Raw genomic sequence first — 25,000 nt, forward strand, 5'->3', positions numbered from 1 at the left:
CAAAACCGCGTTGCAACTCATTTTCATCTATGCCAACACTAGAGTACAAACAGTTTATTGTCGAGAACAGCAGCGAGAAGACAATAGCAAAAGAGAAGCATTTATCTACCAAAGACAGTTCACTTCTCGAAAGTTCCAGAGGAACTTTCTGTGTCGTACATTGCCCTACCGGACATTTGCATTGGACATTCACGTATAAAGCGCGGCATACAGATGAAATACGATTTTCATCATCGTCGATGACAAGTTTTCCGCTATTAACTTACCCAGCCCCAGGTTTATCCGGCAGTGATTTCCTTTGCAGGGCTGGTGAGGCAGGTTGGGACCGAGCTTGAATCGAGATACCAGATCCCGCGCTTCCATATCTGCTGAGAGGAAAACTCCTGGCCGACTTCGACTTTATATTACCTCGCACCATTGAAGCGGGAACGGCTACCGTGGTATTGCCATTTAGAGAATTAGAGCGAGATGTCTTGACAGGGACCCCCTGACTTTGAGTCTGCTCGCTTTGAGTAGCAGGTGGCGGCGGCATAATGGAGTCGCTGCTTTGGCCTTTGCGAGACTTCTCAAGCTCCAAAAGTTTTTGCATGAGTTCTGATGATATCTGCCGGGTGGTTTTTGGATCCCCGGGACAGGGGAGAGCAGCAATCACCGGGAGGTTTGATGAAGAGGAACACTCGTCGTCATCTCCGGGCGGGTCAAAAAGAGGCGATCGCCTCGTTTTGATTCTGTCCGGGTACAAGAACTCTTCCTGGGTTCCAGTTCTGCGACGAGCCTTCAAAAACAACGAAGAACGAGTAACGACGTTTACTGATAATCTCAACATTTCGTTCAAACTTTCTCCTTCGATAACCTCCCATCCCCAAAAAACTCTAAACAGTAAAAAATAATATTTACCATCGCATTTGTTGAAAAAAAAAAACGTGCAATGAAAGCGTTTTTATTAGTAACAAGACGCTGAAGTCAGCGTTTACTCGGGATACCCTTAAGGCATAGCGATTTGAGGGGATTTGCACTGAAAGTTTCCTTGGGGACGAGTATGAAACTGAGAACTGTACACCACAGCGAATCTCTGAATCTTGGGGTGCAGGGATGACGCAGTGGTGAGAGCAGTCGCCTCCCACCAATGTGGCCCGGGTTCGATTCCCAGAGTCGGCGTCACATGTGGGTTGAGTTTGTTGGTTCTCTACTCTGCACCGAGAGGTTTTTCTCCGGTTTTATCTTCTCTTGGGGTGCAGGGATGGCGCAGTGGTGAGAGCAGTCGCCTCCCACCAATGTGGCCCGGGTTCGATTCCCAGACTCGGCGTCACATGTGGGTTGAGTTTGTTGGTCCTCTACTCTGCACCGATAGGATTTCAATCAGCATTTGTCTTGAGTTGAGATAGTTGTTAATTTCAGATTACAGTGTCCCCAATTAGCGCTCCAGCGCTAGACCGAATTGACACTTACATAAAGTTCCTTTTTTTTTGTAGCTATTGTAAAATTAGTATAGGTAATCACATGAAAGGAGTGCTGTTTGGCCGGCATAAATGATCAATTTCTTTCCCAGGGTCTCCTCTCTTCCATTTGCAACTTACTCACGTGTACAGCATGTCAAAATAAACGATACCAAGAGAAAATGAGGGTACAGAGACTGATGCTCAGGGCGTTGGTCGAGATATGTCATGTCCACGAAAGTTATTTTTAGACGAGCGGAAGTCTTTGTTCTAGCGGAAGTCTTTCTTCCGAGACGTCCGCATGCAGTCGCTCTCAGGTTCTTAGTGAAAAGAGAAAATGGCGGCGCACGTGGAAGGCTGATGAATATTTATTTTCTTTCAAACATCAGACCGAGGTTGGCCTGCATGCGGACGTCTCGGAAGACAGACTTCCGCTCGTCTAAAAATAACTTTCGTGGACATGACATATCCCAAGGGCTGGACCGGGAGCCTCCTTCTCTGTCCCCTCATTTTCTCTTGACGATACATATCTGGTCACATGTGCTCAAATTTTCAAAAGCATTTGGCAAGAAGGTACAATAAGCAAAACATATTGCAGAACTCCCCCGGACACTGCCACATCCACCCCGACTGTGAATGTCTTGGATTGTGCTGAATCTAATAAGTGGTGTTGAAAACTGACTTGTGTTGGTAATTCTGTTAACACAAGATGCGTATGTCTTGATAGCCTTGATAAACCAGAGTCCAACTCATTTCCCACATTCATTGTATTCACCAAGTCTGACATGAAACTAAAAATCGTGCACAAGACTATCATCCACACATTCGATTCAAGCGTTAATAAAGCTTAACCTTTGTTGTAATCCATGAGGCCACCGGTTTGAACGAGGACAGAAACTGCACACAACGATGAAACAAATAATAAAAGAAATTGTTGTCATTTGCACTTCCCTACTCTTATGCACATTTGAGTTTTCTTGGTATTTCACTCTGAAATCGCGGACCGACCCGTTCCGAAACTGACGCTCCTCATCTTTCAATAAGCTTCCGTATGCATTTCGAGCGCCCCAGGCAAAAATCGATTCGCCATACACAATAAAGACAATAACAGTTTGAACAGATCTAGATTTACCACAATCGCGCAAAATATATCAAAGTCAGTAGAGGAGGTGCCTTGAATTGCTGCAAATGATGTAATGCTTTCCTTTAGCCAATTGAAATCCTTGCACGAAATTCTATTGTATTCTTCCGGTTATCCACCCCCTTTATAACTACCTTACAGGTATCCCGAGTAAAAAGAATACTTGAAACTTATTATAGTACCCCCTTTAATCTGACACAGAGTTTAAACACCGTAACAAGTAACAGTTATTCGTAACCCAAGGACGTCAGGGTCCAAATCTAAACCGAGGAAACGTTTCTATTGATGCAATGACAGGACACAGTTCTACCACTGGTGTGTGCGCATGTCTTGATTAAATCAAACCTGCTGGCACTTCGTTCAAATGGACACAGTTACCTTATCTTTAGGTTTCGGCGCGGGTTGAGATTGTCCTTCTTCGCTTGAATCTTTAATGGTGTTACCACTCGAGCTTCTGTTAGAAACCAAACGATAGGAGGTCCATTATTCAAGAAAAATCCTATCCTATCCTATCTTATACCATAGTCTTAAAGACCATTGAGGGCACCACTGATGCCTTGGCAACAAGCTCCCTATAACCCTCTCGGTTCTCAGACCGCCTCAAGTAAACACTACTGGAATGATGGAAGTTAATACACAATGCCACTCAGCTGTAAATAAAAACCTATATGCTGTAAAAAGCTATACCTGGAAATCGTTGCTGATTCGTCTTTCAGTGAATTCAAGCTTGTCTAAAAGATTGTGAAAACAAAACTGTAAGTTAGAACATTCTCCAGTGATAAATTCATCAATTTTCGCTTGCCTGTATAGCAAGCACTGAAAGGGGAGGGAAAGATTGAGGTCGAGCGAGTGCTGAAATCACTCCCCAGTTCCTCCATCTTTCTATCCCTTTTAAACGTAAGCAAGGAGTTGAATTAAAGAAAATTTGAGGCTAGTGGTTTGAAGCCCAACAGACGGATTTTTCGCGCGTTGCTAAGGAAGTGAAATGTTACTTCCGGTGACTGATGTCATCATATCGTGAGCTGACCAGAAAACGCACTCACAAGCAAAAATCACCACACGAACAGTTGTTTGCATCGAAGGTTTTTCCTTGCCCTTTCTCGCGCTCGTTCTCAGATCAACTGCGCATGCATAAACGAACTCACTTCCGGTTTGAGAAAAAGCTAAATTTCGGGCGGTCTTTAAATTGAATTAATTTTTTTTATATGGCACGTTTCACCCCCAAATACAGAATATAGCCAAGCATTGATTTTTTAGAATCATCTTTTTTGAAAATGTTATGGGTATTTCAGTATCGTTTATCTCTTCAAAAAGAACGTTTTTTTTGAAATAAAAAGAAAACCATGCTTGGCTGGAATATAGCCAAGCATTGATTTTTTAGAATCATCTTTTTTGAAAATGTTATGGGTATTTCAGTATCGTTTATCTCTTCAAAAAGAACGATTAAATATCCAAACTGTGTAGCACGTAGACAAATTTAGAGTTTTCTTTTATTGGATACGTGACCATGGGCATAGCATGATGACGTCATATTTAGGGTGACTGGTTTACAAAAGTTGGAAACTGACCAAAATAACGCCAAATTCTCTCAAATTACTTAACCATTATATCCGTAGCAACGCACCGCACTCCCTTAACCCGGGACCTCGATATCTCAAAAGTACGGCCACCCAAACTTCTCAGCCAAGCTGCCACCTTTTATATAATCATACGTTGTATCCCACGACAACAACGAAACAGTTTCATACCAGCGATCCCATGAGCCGATCCCTAAGCTCTGAACCACTGAGTTCCGAGTCTGTTCCAGCTGCCACGGCTGCCAGATTTTCAATGCTGCTAAAGTTGTCATGGTATTGAAGCACATGTTGGAGAAGCTCCTGCTGAAGCTCATTGTGTTGTTTCATGGCATTGAGCCTTGCTTCCACCTCTTTGGCTGACGCCTCTTTTGAAGATGCTTCGTGACCCTTGAGAAAGTTCATGTGAAAACTTAGTTACTGAAAGAATTATTGGCCGTGGGCGCACTTAGGAGTTAACCATGTTAAATTTAAATTAACCGTTTAAAAAATTTCCCAAACTTAACCCGGTTAACCCGCCTTAAACTACCCAGTGAGGGGGTTTAAAAATACCTAAACCGGTTAAGAAAATGTACTGTTTTTGCATTAATTTGCATAACCCGCTTAAAAGCCGGTTAACACCGAAGAGACGCGGCCGCATTCATAACTGTTTTAAACCGGTTCATTCCAATTAACTAACTGGATATAAACCCAGTTAAGTACCCTAGTGTGGTCGCAGCCATTGTCTTGTTTACTTTCTCTGTTGTCACATTACGGTTTGGAGTTAACATAATAATTGAAACAGAACACAAATGGAACGAGTCTTGATGAAACACAGCGTACAAGCACGGATGAAGAAAGCCATGAAAAAATAGGCGTAATGAAAAACAACAACAAAGGCTTTGCACGCCCCCCTCGCGTGTTTAACAATCTGGTACATTTCATTGCCGCTCTCGTCCTGACAACAGGGCGTTTAAGGGCCTGGCCAAACGCTGGCAACATTTTCCACGCAACGTGTCAATGTTTATGTGCCCCTGGCGCACAACAACTGGACCTAGCGCAGATGCCCCCCTAATGAAACAATGTTGTGTGAACCTGGCCAAACGAGTACAACATCATGCAACCCTTTTCAAATTTGATCCAACATCATCCAACATATCGCAACAGAGTGGCCAAACGTACGCAAAATATTGTGCCCAACAATGTTGAAAGATGTTGCGTTGAAATGTTGCGAGCGTTTGGCCAGGCCTTAAAAGCAAAAATGACGGCTACGGCAACGACAACGCCAAAAAGCAGTAATATTATTGGTTAAAAGAACCAATAAGATCGTGCTGCATGTGCAGCACGCATTTTTGCAACCTCTCCATTGTCGTTGAGAAGAGACATCGAAAAAAAGACTCTGAGAACAAGGTTGGCATTTTTGAACAATTCTCTCTCATACTCATCAAAACTACTACGTGAAATGGCCAAATTGAAGGTTCTGGCGACGTGGAAAAACTACAGTGAATATTTCAGTCTCACTCTTTACTTCAAATCTGTCCGCACCAATCCAGTTATAGCATACTTCGCCCATAGACCAGCCATGTAATAGCCATACATAAGCCAATCAACCAGTGGACACTTCCTGACCAGCCATGTAATAGCCATATATAAGCCCATTAACTAGGGGACACTTCGTGACCAGCCATGTAATAGCCATACATGAGCCCATTAACCAGGCGACACTTCGTGACCAGCCATGTAATAGCCATACATAAGCCAATCAACCAGTGGACACTTCCTGACCAGCCATGTAATAGCCATATATAAGCCCATTAACTAGGGGACACTTCGTGACCAGCCATGTAATAGCCATACATGAGCCAATCAACCAGGGGACACTTCATGACCAGCCATGTAATAGCCATACATGAGCCCATTAACCAGGGGACACTTCGTGACCAGCCATGTAATAGCCATACATAAACCAATCAACCAGGGGACGCTTTGTGACCAGCCATGTGATAGCCATACATGAGCCCATCAACCAGGCGACACTTCGTGACCAGCCATGTTATAGCCATACATGAGCCCATCAACCAGGGGACACTTTGTGACCAGCCATGTAATAGCCATACTTTAGCCCATAGACAAGGGGTCACTTCGTGACCAGCCATGTAATAGCCATGCATGAACCAATAAACCAGGGGACACTTCGTGACCAGCCATGTAATAGCCATAGATGAGCCAATCAACCAGGGGACACTTCGTAAACCAATCAACCAGGGGACACTTTATGACCAGCCATGATATAGCCATACATGAGCCCACAGACCAGGGGACACTTCATGACCAGCCATGTTATAGCTATACATAAGCCCATTAACCAGGGAACACTTCGTGATTAACCATGTAATAGCCATACATGAGCTCATCAAGCAGGGGACACTTCGTGACCTGCCATGTAATACCCTTCCATGAGCCAATCAACCAGGGAACACTTTGTGAGCAGCCTTGTAATAAGCATAGATGAGCCCATCAATCAGGGCACACTTCGTGACTAGCCGTGTAATAGCCATACATGAGCCCATTGACCAGGGGCCACTTCGTGATCAGTCATGTAATAGCCATACATGAGCCCATAAACCAGGGGACACTTTTTGATTAGCCATGTAATAACTATACATGAGCTCATCAAGCAGGGAACACTTCGTGACTAGCCACGTAGTAGCCATACATGAACCCATAGATCAGGGGACACTTCATGACCAGCCATGTAATAGCTATACATAAGCCCATTACCCAGGGGACACTTCGTGATTAGGCATGTAATAGCCATACATGAGCTCATCAAGCAGGGGACACTTCGCGAACAGCCATGTTATAGCCATAGATAAGCCAATAGACCAGGGAACACTTCGTGACCAGCCATATTATCGCCATACATGAAGCCATCAACCAGGGGACACTTTGTGACCAGCTATGTAATAGCCATACATGAGCCCATCAACCAGAAGACACTTTGTGACCAGCCATGTAATAGCCATACTTCAGCCCATAGACAAGGGGACACTTCGTGACCAGCCATGTAATAGCCATACGTGAACCAATAAACCAGGGGACACTTCGTGACCAGCCATGTAATAGCCATAGATGAGCCCATCAACCAAGGGACACTTTGTGACTAGCCATGTAATAGCCATACATGAGCCCATTAACCAGGGGACACTTTGTGAGCAGCTATGTAATACCCATACATGAGCCCATCAATCAGAGGACACTTCGTGAGCAGCCATGAAATAGCCATAGATAAGCCCATTAACCAGGGGACACTTCGTGACCAGCCATGTAATAGCCATAGATGAGCCCATCAACCAGGAGACACTTCGTGACCAGTTATGTAATGGCCATACATGAGCTCATCAACCAGAGGACACTTCGTGACCAGCCATGTAGTAGCCAAACATGAACCAATCAACCAGAGGACACTTCGTGACCAGCCATGTAATAGCCACACATGAGCCCATCAACCAGGGAACACTTCGTGACCAGCCATGTAATAGCCATAGATGAGCCCATCAATAAGGGGACACTTCGTGACCAGCCATTTAATAGCCGTACATGAGCCCATGAACCAGTGGACACTTTGTGACCAGCCATGTACTAGCCATAAATGAACCAATCAACCAGAGGACACTTCCTGACCAGCCATGTAGTAGCCATACATGAGCCCATAGATCAGGGGACACTTCATGACCAGCCATGTAATAGCTATACATAAGCCCATTACCCAGGGGACACTTCGTGATTAGGCATGTAATAGCCATACATGAGCTCATCAAGCAGGGGACACTTCGCGAACAGCCATGTTATAGCCATACATGAGCCCATAGATAATAGCTATACATGAACCCATCAACCAGTGGACACTTCATGACTAACCATGTAATAGCCATGCATGAGCCCATGAACCAGGGGACACTTCCTGAGCAGCCATGTAATAGCCATAGATGAGCCCATCAATCAGGGGACGCTTTGTGACCAGCCATGTGATAGCCATACATGAGCCCATCAACCAGTCGACACTTCGTGACCAGCCATGTAATAGCCATACATGAACCCATCAACAAGGGGACACTTCGTGACCAACCATTAAATAGCCATACATGAGCCCATAAACCAGTGGACACTTCGTGACCAGCGATGTACTAGCCATACATAAACCAATCAACCAGGGAACACTTCGTGACTAGCCACGTAGTAGCCATACATGAACCCATAGATCAGGGGACACTTCATGACCAGCCATGTAATAGCTATACATAAGCCCATTACCCAGGGGACACTTCGTGATTAGGCATGTAATAGCCATACATGAGCTCATCAAGCAGGGGACACTTCGCGAACAGCCATGTTATAGCCATAGATAAGCCAATAGACCAGGGGACACTTCGTGACCAGCCATATTATCGCCATACATGAAGCCATCAACCAGGGGACACTTCGTGACTAACCATGTAATACCCATACATGAGCCCATCAACAAGGGGACAATTCGTGGCGAGCCATGTAATAGCCATAGATGAGCCCATCAACCAGGGGACACTTCGTGACCAGCCATGTAATAGCCATACATCAACCAATCAACCGAGGGACACTTCGTGAGCAAGCATGTAATAGCCATAGATGAGCCCATCAATCAGGGGACGCTTTGTGACCAGCCATGTAATAGCCATACATGAACCAATCAACCAGGGAACACTTCGTGACTAGCCACGTAGTAGCCATACATGAACCCATAGATCAGGGGACACTTCATGACCAGCCATGTAATAGCTATACATAAGCCCATTACCCAGGGGACACTTCGTGATTAGGCATGTAATAGCCATACATGAGCTCATCAAGCAGGGGACACTTCGCGAACAGCCATGTTATAGCCATAGATAAGCCAATAGACCAGGGGACACTTCGTGACCAGCCATATTATCGCCATACATGAAGCCATCAACCAGGGGACACTTCGTGACTAACCATGTAATACCCATACATGAGCCCATCAACAGGGGACACTTCGTGACTAGCCATGTAATAGCCATAGATGAGCCCATCAACCAGGGGACACTTCGTGACCAGCCATGTTATAGTCATACATGAACCAATCAACCAGGGGACACTTCGTGACCAGCCATGTAATAGCCATACATGAGCCCATTAACCAGGGGACACTTCGTGACCAGCCATGTTATAGCCATACATGAACCAATCAACCAGGGGACACTTCCTGACCAGCCATGTAGTAGCTATACATGAGCCCATAGACCAGGGGACAGTTCATGACCAGCCATGTAATAGCTATACATAAGCCCATTAACCAGGAAACACTTCATGATAAGGCATGTAATAGCCATACATGAGCTCATCAAGCAGGGGACACTTCGTTATCAGCCATGTTATAGCCATACATGAGCCCATAGACCAGGGGACACGTCGTGATCAGCCATATTATAGCCATACATGAACCCATCAACAAGGGGACACTTTGTGACTAACTATGTAATAGCCATACATAAGCCCATCAACCAGGGGACACTTCGTGACCAGCCATGTAATAGCCATAGATGAGCCCATCAACCAGGGGACACTTCGTGACCAGCCATGTAATAGCCATACATGAACCAATCAACCAGGGGACACTTCGTGACCAGCCATGTAATAGCCATACATGAGCCCATTAACCAGGGGACACTTCGTGACCAGCCATGTATTAGCCATACATGAGCCCATCAACCAGGGGACACTTCGGGACCAGCCATGTTATAGCCATGCATGAGCCCATCAACCAGGGGACACTTCGTGAGCAGCCATGTTATAGCCATGCATGAGCCCATCAACCAGGGGACACTTCGTGAGCAGCCATGTAATAGCCATAGATGAGACCATCAATCAGGGGACACTTCGTGACCAGCCATGTAATAGCCATACATGAGCCTATCAACCAGTGGACACTTCGTGACCAGCCATGTAATAGCCATACATGAACCCATAAACCAGGGGACACTTCGTGACCAGCCATGTAATAGCCATATATCAGCCCATCAACCAGGGGACACTTTGTGACCAGCCATGTAATAGCTATACATGAGCCCATCAACCAGGGGACACTTCGTGACCAGCCATGTAATAGCCATACATGAACCCATCAACAAGGGGACACTTCGTGACCAGCCATGTAATAGCCATACATGAACCAATCAACCAGGGGACAGTTCGTGACCAGCCATGTTATAGCCATACATGAGCCCATAGACCAGGGGACACTTCGTGACCAACCATATTATAGCCATACATGAATCCATCAACAAGGGGACATTTTGTGACTAACCATGTAATAGCCATAAAAAAGCCCATCAATCAGGGGACACTTTGTGACCAGCCATGTAATAGCATCACATGACCCCATTAACCAGGGGACACTTCGTGACCAGCAAGTAATAGCCATACATGAACCCATCAATCAGGGGACACTTTGTGACCAGCCATGTAATAGCCATACATGAGCCCATCAACCAGGGGACACTTCGTGACTAGCCATGTCATAGCCATGCATGAGCCCATACCCCACAGGACACTTCGTGACTAACCATGTAATAGCCATGCATGAGCCCATCAACCAGGGGACACTTCCTGAGCAGCCAAATACTAGCCATACATGAGCCAACAAACCAGGGGAAACTTCCTGACCAGCCATGTAATAGCCATACATGAACCAATCAACCAGGGAACACTTCGTGACCAGCCACGTAATAGCCATGCATGAGCCCATCAACCAGTGGACACTTCATGAGCATCCATGTAATAGCCATACATGAGCCCATCAACAAGTGGACACTTTGTGACAGCCATGTAATGGCCATACATGAGCCCATAGATCAGGGGACACTTTGTGACCAGCTATGTAATAGCCATACATGAGCCCATCAACCAGGGGACACTTTGTGACCAGCCATGTAATAGCCATACTTCAGCCCATAGACAAGGGGACACTTCGTGACCAGCCATGTAATAGCCATAGAAGAGCCCATCAACCAGGGGACACTTCGTGACCAGCCATGTAATAGCCATAGAAGAGCCCATCAACCAGGGGACACTTCGTGACCAGCCATGTAATAGCCATACATGAACGTATCAAACAGGGGACACTTCGTGACCAGCCAAGTAAAAGCCATAGATGAGCCCTTCAACCAGGGGACACTTAATGACCAGCCATGTAATAGCCATACATGAGCCCATAAACCAGGGGACACTTCGTGACCAGCCATGTAATAACCATACATGAGCCCATAGACCAGGGGACACTTCGTGACCAAACATGTAATAGTCATAGATTAGCCAATCAACCAGGGGACACTTCGTGACCAGCCATGTTATAGTCATACATAAACCAATCAACCAGGGGACACTTCGTCACAAGCCATGCCATAGCCATACATGAGCGCATCAACCAGGGGACACTTCCTGAGCAGCCATGTAATAGCCATACATGAGCCCATCCACCAGGGGACACTTCGGGACCAGCCATGTAATAGCCATACATGAGCCCATCAACCAGGGGACACTTCGTGACCAGCCATGTAATAGCCATAGATGAGCCCATCAACCAGGGGACACTCTTAGTGACCAGCCATGTAATAGCCATAGATGAGCCAATCAACCAGGGGACACTTCATGACCAGCCATGTAATAGCCATAGATGAGCCCACAGACCAGGGGACACTTCGTGACCAGCCATGTAATAGCCATACATGAACTTATCAACCAGGGGACACTTCGTTACCAGCCATGTAATAGCCATACATGAGCCCATCAACCAGGGGACACTTCGTGACCAGCCATGTAATAGCTATACATGAGCCCATCAACCAGGGGACACTTCGTGACTAACCATGTAATAGCCATGCATGAGCCCATCAACCGAGGGACACTTCGTGAGCAAGCATGTAATAGCCATAGATGAGCCCATCAATCAGGGGACGCTTTGTGACCAGCCATGTAATAGCCATACATGAACCAATCAACCAGGGAACACTTCGTGACTAGCCACGTAGTAGCCATACATGAGCCCATCAACCAGGGGACACTTCGGGACCAGCCATGTTATAGCCATGCATGAGCCCATCAACCAGGGGACACTTAGTGAGCAGCCATGTAATAGCCATAGATGAGACCATCAATCAGGGGACACTTCGTGACCAGCCATGTAATTGTCATAGATTAGCCCATCAACCAGGGGACACTTCGTGACCAGCCATGTTATAGCCATGCATGAGCCCATCAACCAGGGGACACTTCGTGAGCAGCCATGTAATAGCCATAGATGAGACCATCAATCAGGGGACACTTCGTGACCAGCCATGTAATAGCCATACATGAGCCTATCAACCAGGGGACACTTCGTGACCAGCCATGTAATAGCCATACATGAGCCCATTAACCAGGGGACACTTCGTGACCAGCCATGTAATAGCCATAGATGAGCCCATCAACCAGGGGACACTTCGTGACCAGCCATGTTATAGTCATACATGAACCAATCAACCAGGGGACACTTCGTGACCAGCCATGTAATAGCCATACATGAGCCCATTAACCAGGGGACACTTCGTGACCAGCCATGTAATAGCCATAGAAGAGCCCATCAACCAGGGGACACTTCGTGACCAGCCATGTAATAGCCATAGATGAGCCAATCAACCAGGGGACACTTCGTGACCAGCCATGTAATAGCCATAGATGAGCCCACAGACCAGGGGACACTTCGTGACCAGCCATGTAATAGCCATACATGAACTTATCAACCAGGGGACACTTCGTTACCAGCCAAGTAAGAGCCATAGATGAGCCATTAAACCAGGGGACACTTCATGACCAGCCATGTAATAGCCATACATGAGCCCATCAACCAGGGGACACTCCGTGACCAGCCATGCAATAACCATACATGAGACCATCAACCAAGGGACACTTCGTGAGCAGACATGTAATAGCCATAGATGAGCCCATCAACCAGGGCACACTACCTTACCAGCCATGTAATAGCCATACATGACCCCATACACCAGGGGACACTTCGTGACCAGCCATGTTATAGCCATAGATGAGCCAATCAACCAGGGGACACTTCGTGACCAGCCATGTAATAGCCATAGATGAGCCCATCAACCAGGGGACACTTCGTGACCAGCCATGTAATAGCCATAGATGAGCCCATCAACCAGGGGACACTTCGTGACCAGCCATGTAATAGCCATACATGAGCCCATCAACCAGGGGACACTTCGTGACCAGCCAAGTAAAAGCAAGAGATGAGCCCTTCAACCAGGGGACGCCTTCGTGACCAGCCATGTATTAGCCATACATGAGCCCATCAACCAGGGGACACTTCGTGACCAGCCATGTTATAGCCATGCATGAGCCCATCAACCAGGGGACACTTCGTGAGCAGCCATGTAATAGCCATAGATGAGCCCATCAACCAGGGGACACTTCGTGACCAGCCATGTAATAGCCATAGAAGAGCCCATCAACCAGGGGACACTTCGTGACCAGCCATGTAATAGCCATACATGAACCAATCAACCAGGGGACACTTCGTGACCAGCCATGTTATAGCCATACATGATCCCATCAACCAGGGGACACTTCGTGAGCAGCCATGTAATAGCCACAGATGAGCCCATCAATCAGGGGACACTTCGTGACCAGCCATGTAATAGCCATACATGAGCCCATCAACCAGGGGACACTTCGTGACCAGCCATGTAATAGCCATGCATGAGCCCATCAACCAGGGGACACTTCGTGAGCAGCCATGTAATAGCCATAGATGAGACCATCAATCAGGGGACACTTCGTGACCAGCCATGTAATAGTCATAGATTAGCCCATTAACCAGGGGACACTTCGTGACCAGCCATGTAATAGCCATGCATGAACCAATAAACCAGGGGACACTTCGTGACCAGCCATGTAATAGCCATAGATGAGCCATTCAACCAGGGGACACTTCATGACCAGCCATGTAATAGCCATAGATGAGCCCACCAACCAGGGGACACTTCGTGACCAGCCATGTAATAGCCATACATGAGCCCATCAACCAGGGGACACTTCGTGACCAGCCATGTAATAGCCATAGATGAGCCCATCAACCAGGGGACACTTCGTGACCAGCCATGTACTAGCCATAGATGAGCCCATCAACCAGGGGACACTTCGTGACCAGCCATGTAATAGCCATAGATGAGCCCATCAACCAGGGGACAATTCGTGACCAGCCATGTACTAGCCATACATGAACGAATCAACCAGGGGACACTTCGTGACCAGCCAAGTAAAAGCCATAGATGAGCCCTTCAACCCGGGGACACTTCGTGAGCAGCCATGTAATAGCCATACATGAGACCATCAATCAGGGGACACTTCGTGACCAGCCATGTAATAGTCATAGATTAGCCCATTAACCAGGGGACACTTCGTGACTAGCCATGTAATAGCCATAGAAGAGCCCATCAACCAGGGGACACTTCGTGACCAGCCATGTACTAGCCATACATGAACCAATCAACCAGGGGACACTTCGTGACAAGCCATGTTAAGCCATACCTTAGCCCATAGACCAGGGGACACTTCGTGACCAGCCATGTAATAGCTATACATAAGCCCATTAACCAGGGGACACTTCGTGATCAGCCATGTAATAGCCATACATGAGCTCATTAAGGAGGGGACACTTCGTGACCAGCCATGTAATAGCCATACATGAGCCCATCCTCTAACATCATCCAACATATCGCAACAGAGTGGCCAAACGTACGCAAAATATTGTGCCCAACAATGTTGCAAGATGTTGCGTTGAAATGTTGCGAGCGTTTGGCCAGGCCTTAAAAGCAAGAACGACGGCTACGGCAACGACAACGCCAAAAAGCAGTAATATTATTGGTTAAAAGAACCAATAAGATCGTGCTGCACGTGCGGCACGCATTTTTGCAACTTCTCCATTGTCGTTGAGAAGAGACATCGAAAAAGAGACTCTGGGAACGAGGTTGGCATTTTTGAACAATTCTCTCTGATATACCTTGAATTTAGGCTGTTCGACTCGTAATGGCTCGTTCCGTACAGTTTTATGAAATTCCCTAAAAACTGGCCATAGATTTTTGCTGATTTTTTTCACTACTCTATGAAGACAGCGTTCTCAGCAAATATATGAAATAAAAAATGGGAGTCACCGTACTCGTTCAGGAGAAAATAGCCATTCCTTGACGGATTATGCTTGATGTCAATGAAAATCCGCCATTTTATCAATGTGCTTGCGCAATGCAAAACCAGGGATTCACCTTAACGTCAGTTGAGTCAAGAATTTTGTTCGTTTTACCAAGAAAATCGTTATAGAGAGATTCGCTAAAACAAGGTTCCATATTGTACGAACCATTCCGACAAAATGCCAAATGATACTTGTGGCTTTTTAACTTACCAGTGAAATAACTTTTGCCAGAAAGTGCTCCAGCAAAATGCGGGCTTCGGATAACGTGCAGGTAGCGAAAGATTCTCCGATTTCGGTAGTATCGCCTCCTTGCTCCTATAAAATAAATTCAACATCACAGAAATATAATTAGGAAGCTTTAAGCGAAGGGCGCAATCGGAAAATAAACTTCGCAATCCAGGGCAGTAGTTTCCATAAAAATTTCAGACAACTTGTCTCTTCTTGTCCGTCGCCGTTGTCGTTGCTTAAGCTCCCTAGTAAGTTGTTTAGATCAACTTGAGATTAACACGCTAGCCCCAACTGCACCAGGCTGGTTTTCATGGGGAGGGCGTGTTTCTACATTCTAAAAAATAGAAACTAATGCTAAGACTAATACTTATCCTAATAATTCATGACCAGTATACTTAAAGCTTCTTTCTAGAGACTGAATTTACTGAAGTATGTGACGACTACTATGTAGTAACTTTTATTTCTTCGTGCAGAAAGACAAACTTGCCCAAATTTTATGTGACAAATTTAAGGTAGAGTGCCAGCCTTTTTGTGACAAAAAAAAAAATACCACCTGGCAAAATTGAAAATTTGTTCGCGTCGACGATTCGACCCCATCTTTGTGACCAAAATGGCGGCCATGTGTAAGTAGTGCCATTTTCTTCGGTAAGTTAAGCGCGTGTCTCCGCTGTCCAAAATCATTTCTATCCTACCAGAAGCTCATCGCTCGGAACAAAATGTTACCCAACCCTGAGTGGTCATTTCATAGACCTTATAATTTTTAAATTCATCCCATCAATCTTTTTGTCTGATTTAATTTACGGAAATGTAATGTCAACGGAGACAATGAGTATCAATTGAAGAGAAGAGGGTAGAGAGAACAATAACTCAAAGGAATGCCACAGTAAAATTGTTCATTTCATGTGGACGGAGCTTTTGCAACCTAAGATAAGCGACAACGAGAACGCTACTAGTTGCCGATGGTCTCTCGTTAGAGCTTGCCTTACGTTCGTTACGCAACAAACAGCACGCACGCTTGTCCTGTGGCGCTTCCTCCCTTTTTCGACTCTCGTCACGCACACTTCTCTTTTTGGACGTAACTGGTCACACAAATTTCAATTACACATACCTCCATTTCCATAATGCTGGTCTGACAGTCCGTAATATTTTCTTGAACGTAATCCAGGTGAGCTGTCAGTGCTTCTAGTTGTTCCTTCACCTCTTGCGCGTTGCTTTCTTCCTGTAAACGTTTCAATGATTGATAATAAAAGCTCAGCGAGTCCTTCAAAAATGCTCTGAAGCGGTAGGCAGTCCTTGGCAAATTACCAAACACAAACACTTGCCAAAACAAGGGCTAATTTCATACAACTGCAATGGGAAAACAAGCAAAAGTTCCAAACTAAAAAATATCTTTATCTTCTTTGCTGACGCTTTCGCGCTATTTGTTGTTGAAGGTTTCGTCCGCAAAACAGGTAAGTGACGCGCCGATCAAATTTGTTTATCTTATCTTTTTTTGCAGAACGTGAACAAAACCGTGCTTTGCAGAAAATGCAAATTTGTGCGACAACGTCATGAAAAAACTGGTTCTCGCTTTGGGTTCCGTACACAGCGTCAAGAAGCACTTAAGAAGTTTGGAGAGCTTTGTTCTCGGGTCGAGTACTCTTATACTACTCTCGAGCTTTCGAAAGCTTCGCTTGTATCCTAACTCAATTTACACATATTCCATAATGACGTTCTTTAAGAATTTCTCTTGTAACGGTGGAGTGATCACGAAAGAGAACATTTCAAAAAAATCGGCAAGGTGCAACGTGTACCTTCTGAAACGCGACAAGGCTGTCATATTTCATCTGACACTTCTCTAACTGTTTACTGAGTCGATCCCTGTCCTGTATCCAACGATCCATGTCCGATTCCATATTTGAAATAGTCTGTTTCTTGATGATTAGTGACGTCACCTGGTGTTTAAGAAAAGCATCGGTTTCAAAGAAACCCAAAAGTCAGACTTCAACATTAATGATAAAGACGAAGAGGACTCCTTTACCAACTGAAGTCGAAAAGTCATTAAGCCGAGGACAAATTCTTTCCTAGATTAGGAACAAGTAGGTAAGAGTGTTGTCATGGCATGGGTGGGCTCCTCAGCACGGTCACAAATGAGTCTATTTTTAGAATACCCGTTCCCGCGAAAATCAGTTGTCATGTCCCTGAAAAAAACATGACAGAAGCAGTCACGCGTGACATGGCCTCTTCTGATTGGTTAAAAATTGGTGGCTCTTTGTTTGTTGCGCGCGCAAAGTTTATCTAAAAATAAATCCATTTTTAATTTTGCTGGGGCAAGGCCGCAAAGTGATAGATCAACACTCTTATGTAATTCACTGTAACGTGTTGATAGGAAGACTTCAAATCAAATTCAATAAAACATTTTGTTTCTTTATGACAGTTGAAAGCCGGAGGGCACGAAACAAAACCTCTCGGAGTAAAGGGAAGAAGAACAAACAAACCCTACCCTCATACGGCGTAGAGTTCGTGAATGGAGGATGAATTATTCTCTCACTCTGCTCCACACAGAAACAAAAACGTCTTTCTCCCGGCCTAACAGCAGTCAGCGATTAGATTAGAACATCAAAATACCTTCTTGTCAATGATATCCCATTTCTTCTTTGCACTTCTTGAAGCTTGTTCTAAGGTCGTTTTTCTCCTAGGCGATTTCACAGGCAACCCAGTTGGCTTGCCGGCCGCAACGGGAAGTCGCGAACTTGAAGAGGATTTGGTGAGTGTAGAGCTTGAGTAGGAGCCCTGTGAGGTGGTGCTTTGATAGGATGTCTGCGTACTTGTCTCCAAGCCGTTAACTTCTCGTCCACTCACAATAGTTTGATTTCGCTGTTCTCCCAGTTTACCCGAAACGGGTTTTTGCTGACGCCTGAGGGCTTTTACCTGAGGAGTGTTTTTCAGAAAGGTGAGTTTTCTATAACAGCTTCCCAATGCAATTTTCAAGAATTCCGCAGTTAGGAAATTATCATTACAAGGGAATTCCGACAGAGTGCGAAATACAAGGAAAGTAGTGGAAACGTTTAGTGCACGTTTGTGTCACAGTTCTAATTTAATTCACAAGGCGAGGATGTCAAATCGCTGGGGAATTTTAGGCACAAAATATCGTCAACCATTTCGTTGTGGTAGAGTTTTTGCCTGTACGAACGATCATTCAAAGCAATGGACAGAAGCTTGACAGAGTTGTTCAGACAGTGTGTGCTCACCTTCAAGCAAAATTTTGGTTTGCAGCCGCAAGCTGCATTGGAACGCAAAGTATAAATGAATACCAATCGTGATGCCATGCACGAGCGAAACGTTGCGGTGAACGGGCGTTGTTGTTTCTAAGCAAACACAATACGTGCCAAGGCAAACAACCTCCACATTTCTTAAACACCGTTCGAATTTTGGTGAACTTGTTACCTTGTTGAACATTTTAAAGCAGTGGATGGCAAATGGTTTCAAATATCGTCAACATTCGAACAGCAGTGACGCGATAATTGTTACGATGGACACGTCTTTGAGAGACCGATTACTCCACATAATCATACATAAACTAACAGTGTTGGAATGAGACTTCAACTTCATTTAACATTTGTGGCCAAGAAAGAAATGTTAAATGACTGTCGAAGCAAAGTTAAAACGCTTTTCATTTATTCAATTCATTAAATGACTAGCTCCGTGAGCGGGCAAGATGAACCAACTCCCGCGCTGTGATTGGCTTCCCGAGCGGGCTGTCTTGCCCGATCGGAATTTCTCGCTTGGTCCCGCAAGGTCAAAGATCATTTTTTGGTGTTTTATCCCAGATGGCAAACGGTTTCGGCACTGCTGTTCGACAGAATGGAACTGATGTTGACGAAAATCTTGAAGCCGGTGCCGGGGCTCTAATATTTTTAAGTAGCCCGTCACAGACACACATTTCTTATCGACTCCCATCCAAACGTTGTATCGCTGTTGTTGTTTTTTCTGCACGCCGAGAAATCCTACTCCGTTAACAGTGGAGAGGGCAGGGAACTCGTGCTCAACTCTCGGCGAAGAAACCCCCTGGGAACGCGTGGGTGCCCGCCAAGACTGCGTCCAAACCCGTGAATAAAGTCTTCTAGTCTAAATCGCATGCCTACCTCTTCTTGTTTTCTCTTGAGTACAATATCCCTCTGCCGTTTTTCCGTTTCCAAGGTTTTGATCGTCATTTGTCTCAGCCGCGATTCTTTCTTCAGCTGAGCGATCTCTTTATTTCTCTGCGTTTCCTGTTGCTTGTTCTTTGCCGCCTCCTCCTTCATCTGTTTCATCAAGCGAACTTTTGTCTTCTTCAGCTCGCTCAACTCACTCTGAAAAGTTCTCAATTGTTGCTCGTTCTGAGCTTTCTGCCTCAGCAGTCTCGCATGCTCCTTTTTAGCTGCCTGCATCTTTTTAAGTTCACCCTGCAAATGGTTTATTTTCTTCTCGTAGTCGTCGCGTACTTTGCGAACCCTGTCATCAGATTTCGAACCTTGATTTTTGATGCTTTGTAAAACCTACAGAGAAAAATATATTTTAAAATATTGGAATGTTTCCGCGCAGCAAAGTTTCAGTGGCAAGAGTTCTTTGAGAGGTTTTACTTATTTAGCCACCATCGAAAAATTTCTTGTGTGGTCTCGTTACGTCACGTAATCTCTCCCACGAGATGAGCCAATCGACAATCAACCCGCCTAATTGAACCCACCAGCTAGAACAGTCGACCATCAACTTTGCACACAGATGAGCCACAATGATGTTATGCTATCAAGGAAAAATATGTGCACAAACAATATTGTTGACTTCCTATAAAACAAAGCTGAAAACCTTCCGTCAAGGCCATTCTATGGACCTCACCTGATCTCTCTCTGTTTCAGTTTCCTTGATCTTGTTGTGCAGAAGAGAAAGCTTCTCCTCGTACTGAGTCTTGAGAGACTGCAGTTTTTTCTGACTGGTTTCAAGCTCATCAATCAGCTTTTGCTTGATGGAAATTTCAGTGGACAGTTCCGCTAAGTCTTCGGACAGCTCGAGGTTGTCATCTGTGGATACAGTGTTTCTATTATTAACAAGTTAACAGGTGTCGCCTAAACCCTGTTTAATCGGCCTAGTAGCTCCTGCAAGTCTCCTATAGGTAAGTGGCAGAGCATCTGCTCTAGTAATCGGAACTAAAGGTCATAGATCAGACTGCTCCTTGGGTTTTCTTTCACGTATTACCGAGTCGTTATTGGTGACATACATCTCTCCACATTAGCAGTTGACCTCTGCATCTCGCGTTCAGCCTCGATGACTAAAAAGACGTAACAGAGGCGCACTCACCAAAGTTAAGGAAACAGATAAAATAAAATCTCTTTTAGTGTTGGGAAACGACAACTTGTCAAAATTAACAGTGACCAATTTGTCCTCGCAGAGACGGGGTGGTCCAGCGGTCAGAGTCTTTCGCACGGGGTTCAAATTGCTTATCACAAATGAGTGGGTTTATCTCTGGATATCTCCAATTGTAAATAGCTAAATAGCCTCCCAAACAATGTCGTGTTTAGTTTCAATTATTGTTTTTAAATTGTTGATTTGTTGTTTTTAGATAACCGATTGCTTGAATTGTTGTTTTAGATAAACGACGACCAGTGAGCGGCTCAGTTGGTTGAGCATTGGGCTTTCGCGTGCGAGATCGTGCGTTAAAATTCAATGTCAGACCACCACTCAGGGTCTTAAAAATAACTGTGCAGAAAGTGCTACATTGTTCGAGTGGTCCGGGTTCGGGTCCTGGCCGGGGACATTGTGTTGTGTTCTTAGGCAAGACACTTTACTCTCACGGTGCTTCTCTCCACCCAGGTGTATAAATGGGTACCGGTGAAATTAATGCTGGGGGTAACCCTGCGATGGACTAGCATCCCATCCAGGGGGGAGTAAAAATACTTCTAGTCGCTTCATCCTGCAGTAACCGGAGATAAGCGCTGGCCAGATGGGCCTGCTAGGCTCGTAGCAGACTTTCATGTGCTACATTTCATGTGCAAATGTAGACCCTCAAGTTTTCTCAGATAAAAACCATAAGCCCCGTCTCAATATCCTTCCTGTTAATCAACTCTAAGGGGCATTTAAGAACTCACCCAATGTTCATGAAACGTATGGGGCAGACCCTCGACTCACCCTCGGAATTATAGTGAGCTCGCCCCACTAGACCTATGGTGAAGTCGCCACACTTCAACAGTGAAAGGTTCGTTGATAATTTTTCTCAGTGTGGAGCATTAGCAACGACGACATCGACGACTTTGTTAAATTTGCTAGCCAATTCCACCCCACGATTAAATGCACATGTGAAATGTCATCAGAACACGCAGTTTTCGCAGACACCGAGGTCTTCCAGGGACCTTGCTTCGCTTTAAGGTGGCTCCCTAGAGTATTTTCAATTATAACCAACAATTACACGTTTTACACAGTTTACACGGTACGATTTATCGGCCCGACAAAACCGGCCGACAAATCGTACCGTGTAAACCGGCCTTACGCAAAAAAGCGACTTGTTTTGAGTTTTCGACTCCGGCGACAATTAAAAGGATTTGATTTTTTTTCCGAGTCCGACACGCTTCCTTTTTTTGTCAAACTTTGAACAGTGCATAACAAAAATACGAGCGAGCGGTTTTTTTTTTGGGCGATACGAAAATTAATGGGAAGGTTATAAAATAAATAAACTCCTTTCTGGCTTGCTGGTATGTTGGCTGATAATGTCCTTGGCTGACAGATTGTCCTTAAAATTTCATAATTGCCCTCGAAGCTCCCGGCCAAATATTCATTTTTCGGACAGCCGCGGACATTATCTGCCAACATAACAGCCGCCAGAAGGGGTTTGTTTACTAAATACCCCCACTACACGGCAAGAGTTACAAAAGGAAACCTAGTTAATTTCTCTTAAAGTTTTCCCTGTAGAGATTTACCAGTACGGGTACTGATGTAATAAGACTTATTTTTTTGGTGTCAATTTTTGGATTATGGCCGTTACCATGGCAACATCACATCCAATGACAGGCAGATATATTCTTCTTTTTTGGCCTAAATGCGAATTTTTCGTGAAATCACGTGATCTTGCCCTTGCCGCCACGTTTGCAGTCTGCGGTTCGAGTTTTAACTTCAAGACACCGTTCTTGCGGTAAGTGATTTACGGCAGGGTTTTATAGCCAGAGATCAAACAGACCTCCCGTTTGACCATATCAGTAATGTTGTTACATCTGTTTGCTATCTATTGGGAACAATTTTGAAGATCAAATATAAGTTTTGGGAGAATTTGAGCTGTTCGATTTGAGAACAGTTGTAGGAATGAAATCCAAGATGGCGGCGCCGATGTGCATAACAGGAACGGCTTGCTAAAGTTCAAAATCGAGTTAACCTCTAACAGTAAACGACTAACCGAAAACCGTGGTTTGCGGTATATCCCGAAAACGTCGGTGCGAAAGGTCTGTTTGGCGAAATTTTTCTATTTTTTGCCACATTATGGAAATGATATTTCCTGACATTTTAAAGTGATAAAAAGTCAAGGTCGTTCAGAAGGTTTTGCCAATATTCTGTAATTGGCCATTTTTCTAAGCATATTCGATTAGCTCTGACAGATTTTAACAAACATAGGGTATTTGATAGGAACTGTATGTGGTTAGTACCGAGCCAATTTGAAAAAAAAAAATTACCTAAGGGAACGCGAGAAAATTAGCAGCTAATTTTACAGATTTGGTCACGCTGACGTCACAAAAATCAGGCTTTACGCGCCATACTGGTGCTCAGCTTGCGCGTGGCTATAAAACTCTAAGGAGCCTCCTTAAACACAACACCTGGCCGCAGTTGTTCTAACGATGGATAACGCTATCCACCGGATAAACCAGCATCCAGCGGATAGCGCTATCCATCGTTTCAGCAACTGAGGCCTGCTGTCCAAACTTATTTCAAAGCCACAGAAACGTTCCAATATACGCATTTCTCTTCTTGCCATCCTCTCAACGTTAAGGAGGGATTTATCAAGGGAGAAACACTGCGCCTTCACCGGTTACCGACTCTCGGTGTTGATGGTCACCGCCACGAGGAGAAATGTGGGGTATATAACTCCATTACTGTAATATAGGCGGATTGCACGTGAACCAGCTAGAAATAAAGCACTTACTTTTTACATTTTCACTGGAAAATTTGGACCATTTACAGACTTCATAAAATGTCTGTAAATAATAAATTTACAGACTTTAACACTTAACCCCATAAATATAAAATCTTTGTAAATTTATTTTACAGATATTTTACAGAGTTTTGTTGAGTAAAGCTCTATAAAATGTCTGTAAAATGTTTGTTAATTATTGGCGTTACAGCAAGAGGAAATACTTGAAATTTACAGACTTTATAAAATCTTGCAAAAATGTCTATAAATCGAAAATTTTCAAAGATTTTACGCCGTTTGGTCATGTCTCATAAAATGTCTGTAAATTGCGCTTTATCATGATCATGCTTGTCCTGTCTAAGTTACCAAATGATTTTGGATCAGTATGCCCTGTTCACGATGATTTTGAGTGTCAAATATTTATTACCTAATTAAATTATGTAGGAAACTGTTGAATTAGCCCTGCATGTTGCACTGAGTTCGGTTTATCAAAAGTTCGCCGGTTGCAACCTATAAAATGCCTATCGGTATGTGTTTTAATAGTTCGACTTGGATCAAGTTTTAGGCCCTGTTGATATGGAGAAAAGTTGTCCTCGAAAGATGGTCACCCTCCCAGCCGGGTCTTTAGCTAGCGTTTATGTGAGAAAAGAACTAACCTTTTTCCCTGAGTCAAGAGCTGCCCGGCTCAGTTTCGATCATCAGGAGACTGGGAAGATAGCACTCGTGCATTCTCTCATCATCTTGCCTCGACCAAGTTGACTCCACTGAGCGAGCCAAAGTGTTTACATGGAATAAAGTTGGCCTGGCCAGGAGGGCGACCCTACCGTTGACAAAGGGTGACCCGGCTAGGTGGGTGGTTATTCTAAATGATTAGTATCCAGTCTCTTGAGAAAAACAGAAAAGGAAATCTCAAAAGGAACACACTTTCCCCCGTTCCATATTTTAATTGAGGAAATTTGCTCTGCACCTTTAAAGCAGAAAATTCTCCCCGGCTTTTCCACCCAAAATGAAAGCGCCCCAGGAATCGCACTGGGCTCGCAACGGGTTGTAATTTGGATGTTGGCACAAAGAGAAGGATTGTGGACATTTCACAATAATTACATGATTCAACAACTTTGTCCGCCATTATGAATTGCCCCGCCGCAAAGACTCTGGGAACGAGATCGGTTTGAATTATCGGTTTGTTTTTCTCGCGGGCGATCAATGCATGTGCTC

General features: G+C 44.8%; 1 protein-coding gene across 2 annotated transcripts in view; it reads right to left on the minus strand.

The window, feature by feature from the left end:
- Positions 1-25,000, minus strand: part of LOC138021573 (kinesin-like protein KIF21A) — an 83,978-nt gene that overhangs the window by 9,328 nt on the left and 49,650 nt on the right. For both annotated transcript variants that reach the window (XM_068868475.1, XM_068868474.1), the window contains exons 18-27: positions 20,515-20,696; positions 19,785-20,177; positions 18,268-18,570; positions 17,454-17,594; positions 16,769-16,879; positions 15,643-15,747; positions 4,326-4,541; positions 3,265-3,308; positions 2,956-3,031; positions 267-775 (exon numbers count right to left, since the gene is read on the minus strand). In XM_068868475.1, coding sequence (XP_068724576.1) covers positions 267-775; positions 2,956-3,031; positions 3,265-3,308; positions 4,326-4,541; positions 15,643-15,747; positions 16,769-16,879; positions 17,454-17,594; positions 18,268-18,570; positions 19,785-20,177; positions 20,515-20,696 — 2,080 coding nt within the window. The remainder of the gene's footprint in view (positions 1-266; positions 776-2,955; positions 3,032-3,264; positions 3,309-4,325; positions 4,542-15,642; positions 15,748-16,768; positions 16,880-17,453; positions 17,595-18,267; positions 18,571-19,784; positions 20,178-20,514; positions 20,697-25,000) is intronic.

The sequence above is a fragment of the Montipora capricornis genome, chromosome 10 (assembly GCF_036669925.1).
Source record: "Montipora capricornis isolate CH-2021 chromosome 10, ASM3666992v2, whole genome shotgun sequence".
Classification (NCBI taxonomy): domain Eukaryota; kingdom Metazoa; phylum Cnidaria; class Anthozoa; order Scleractinia; family Acroporidae; genus Montipora; species Montipora capricornis.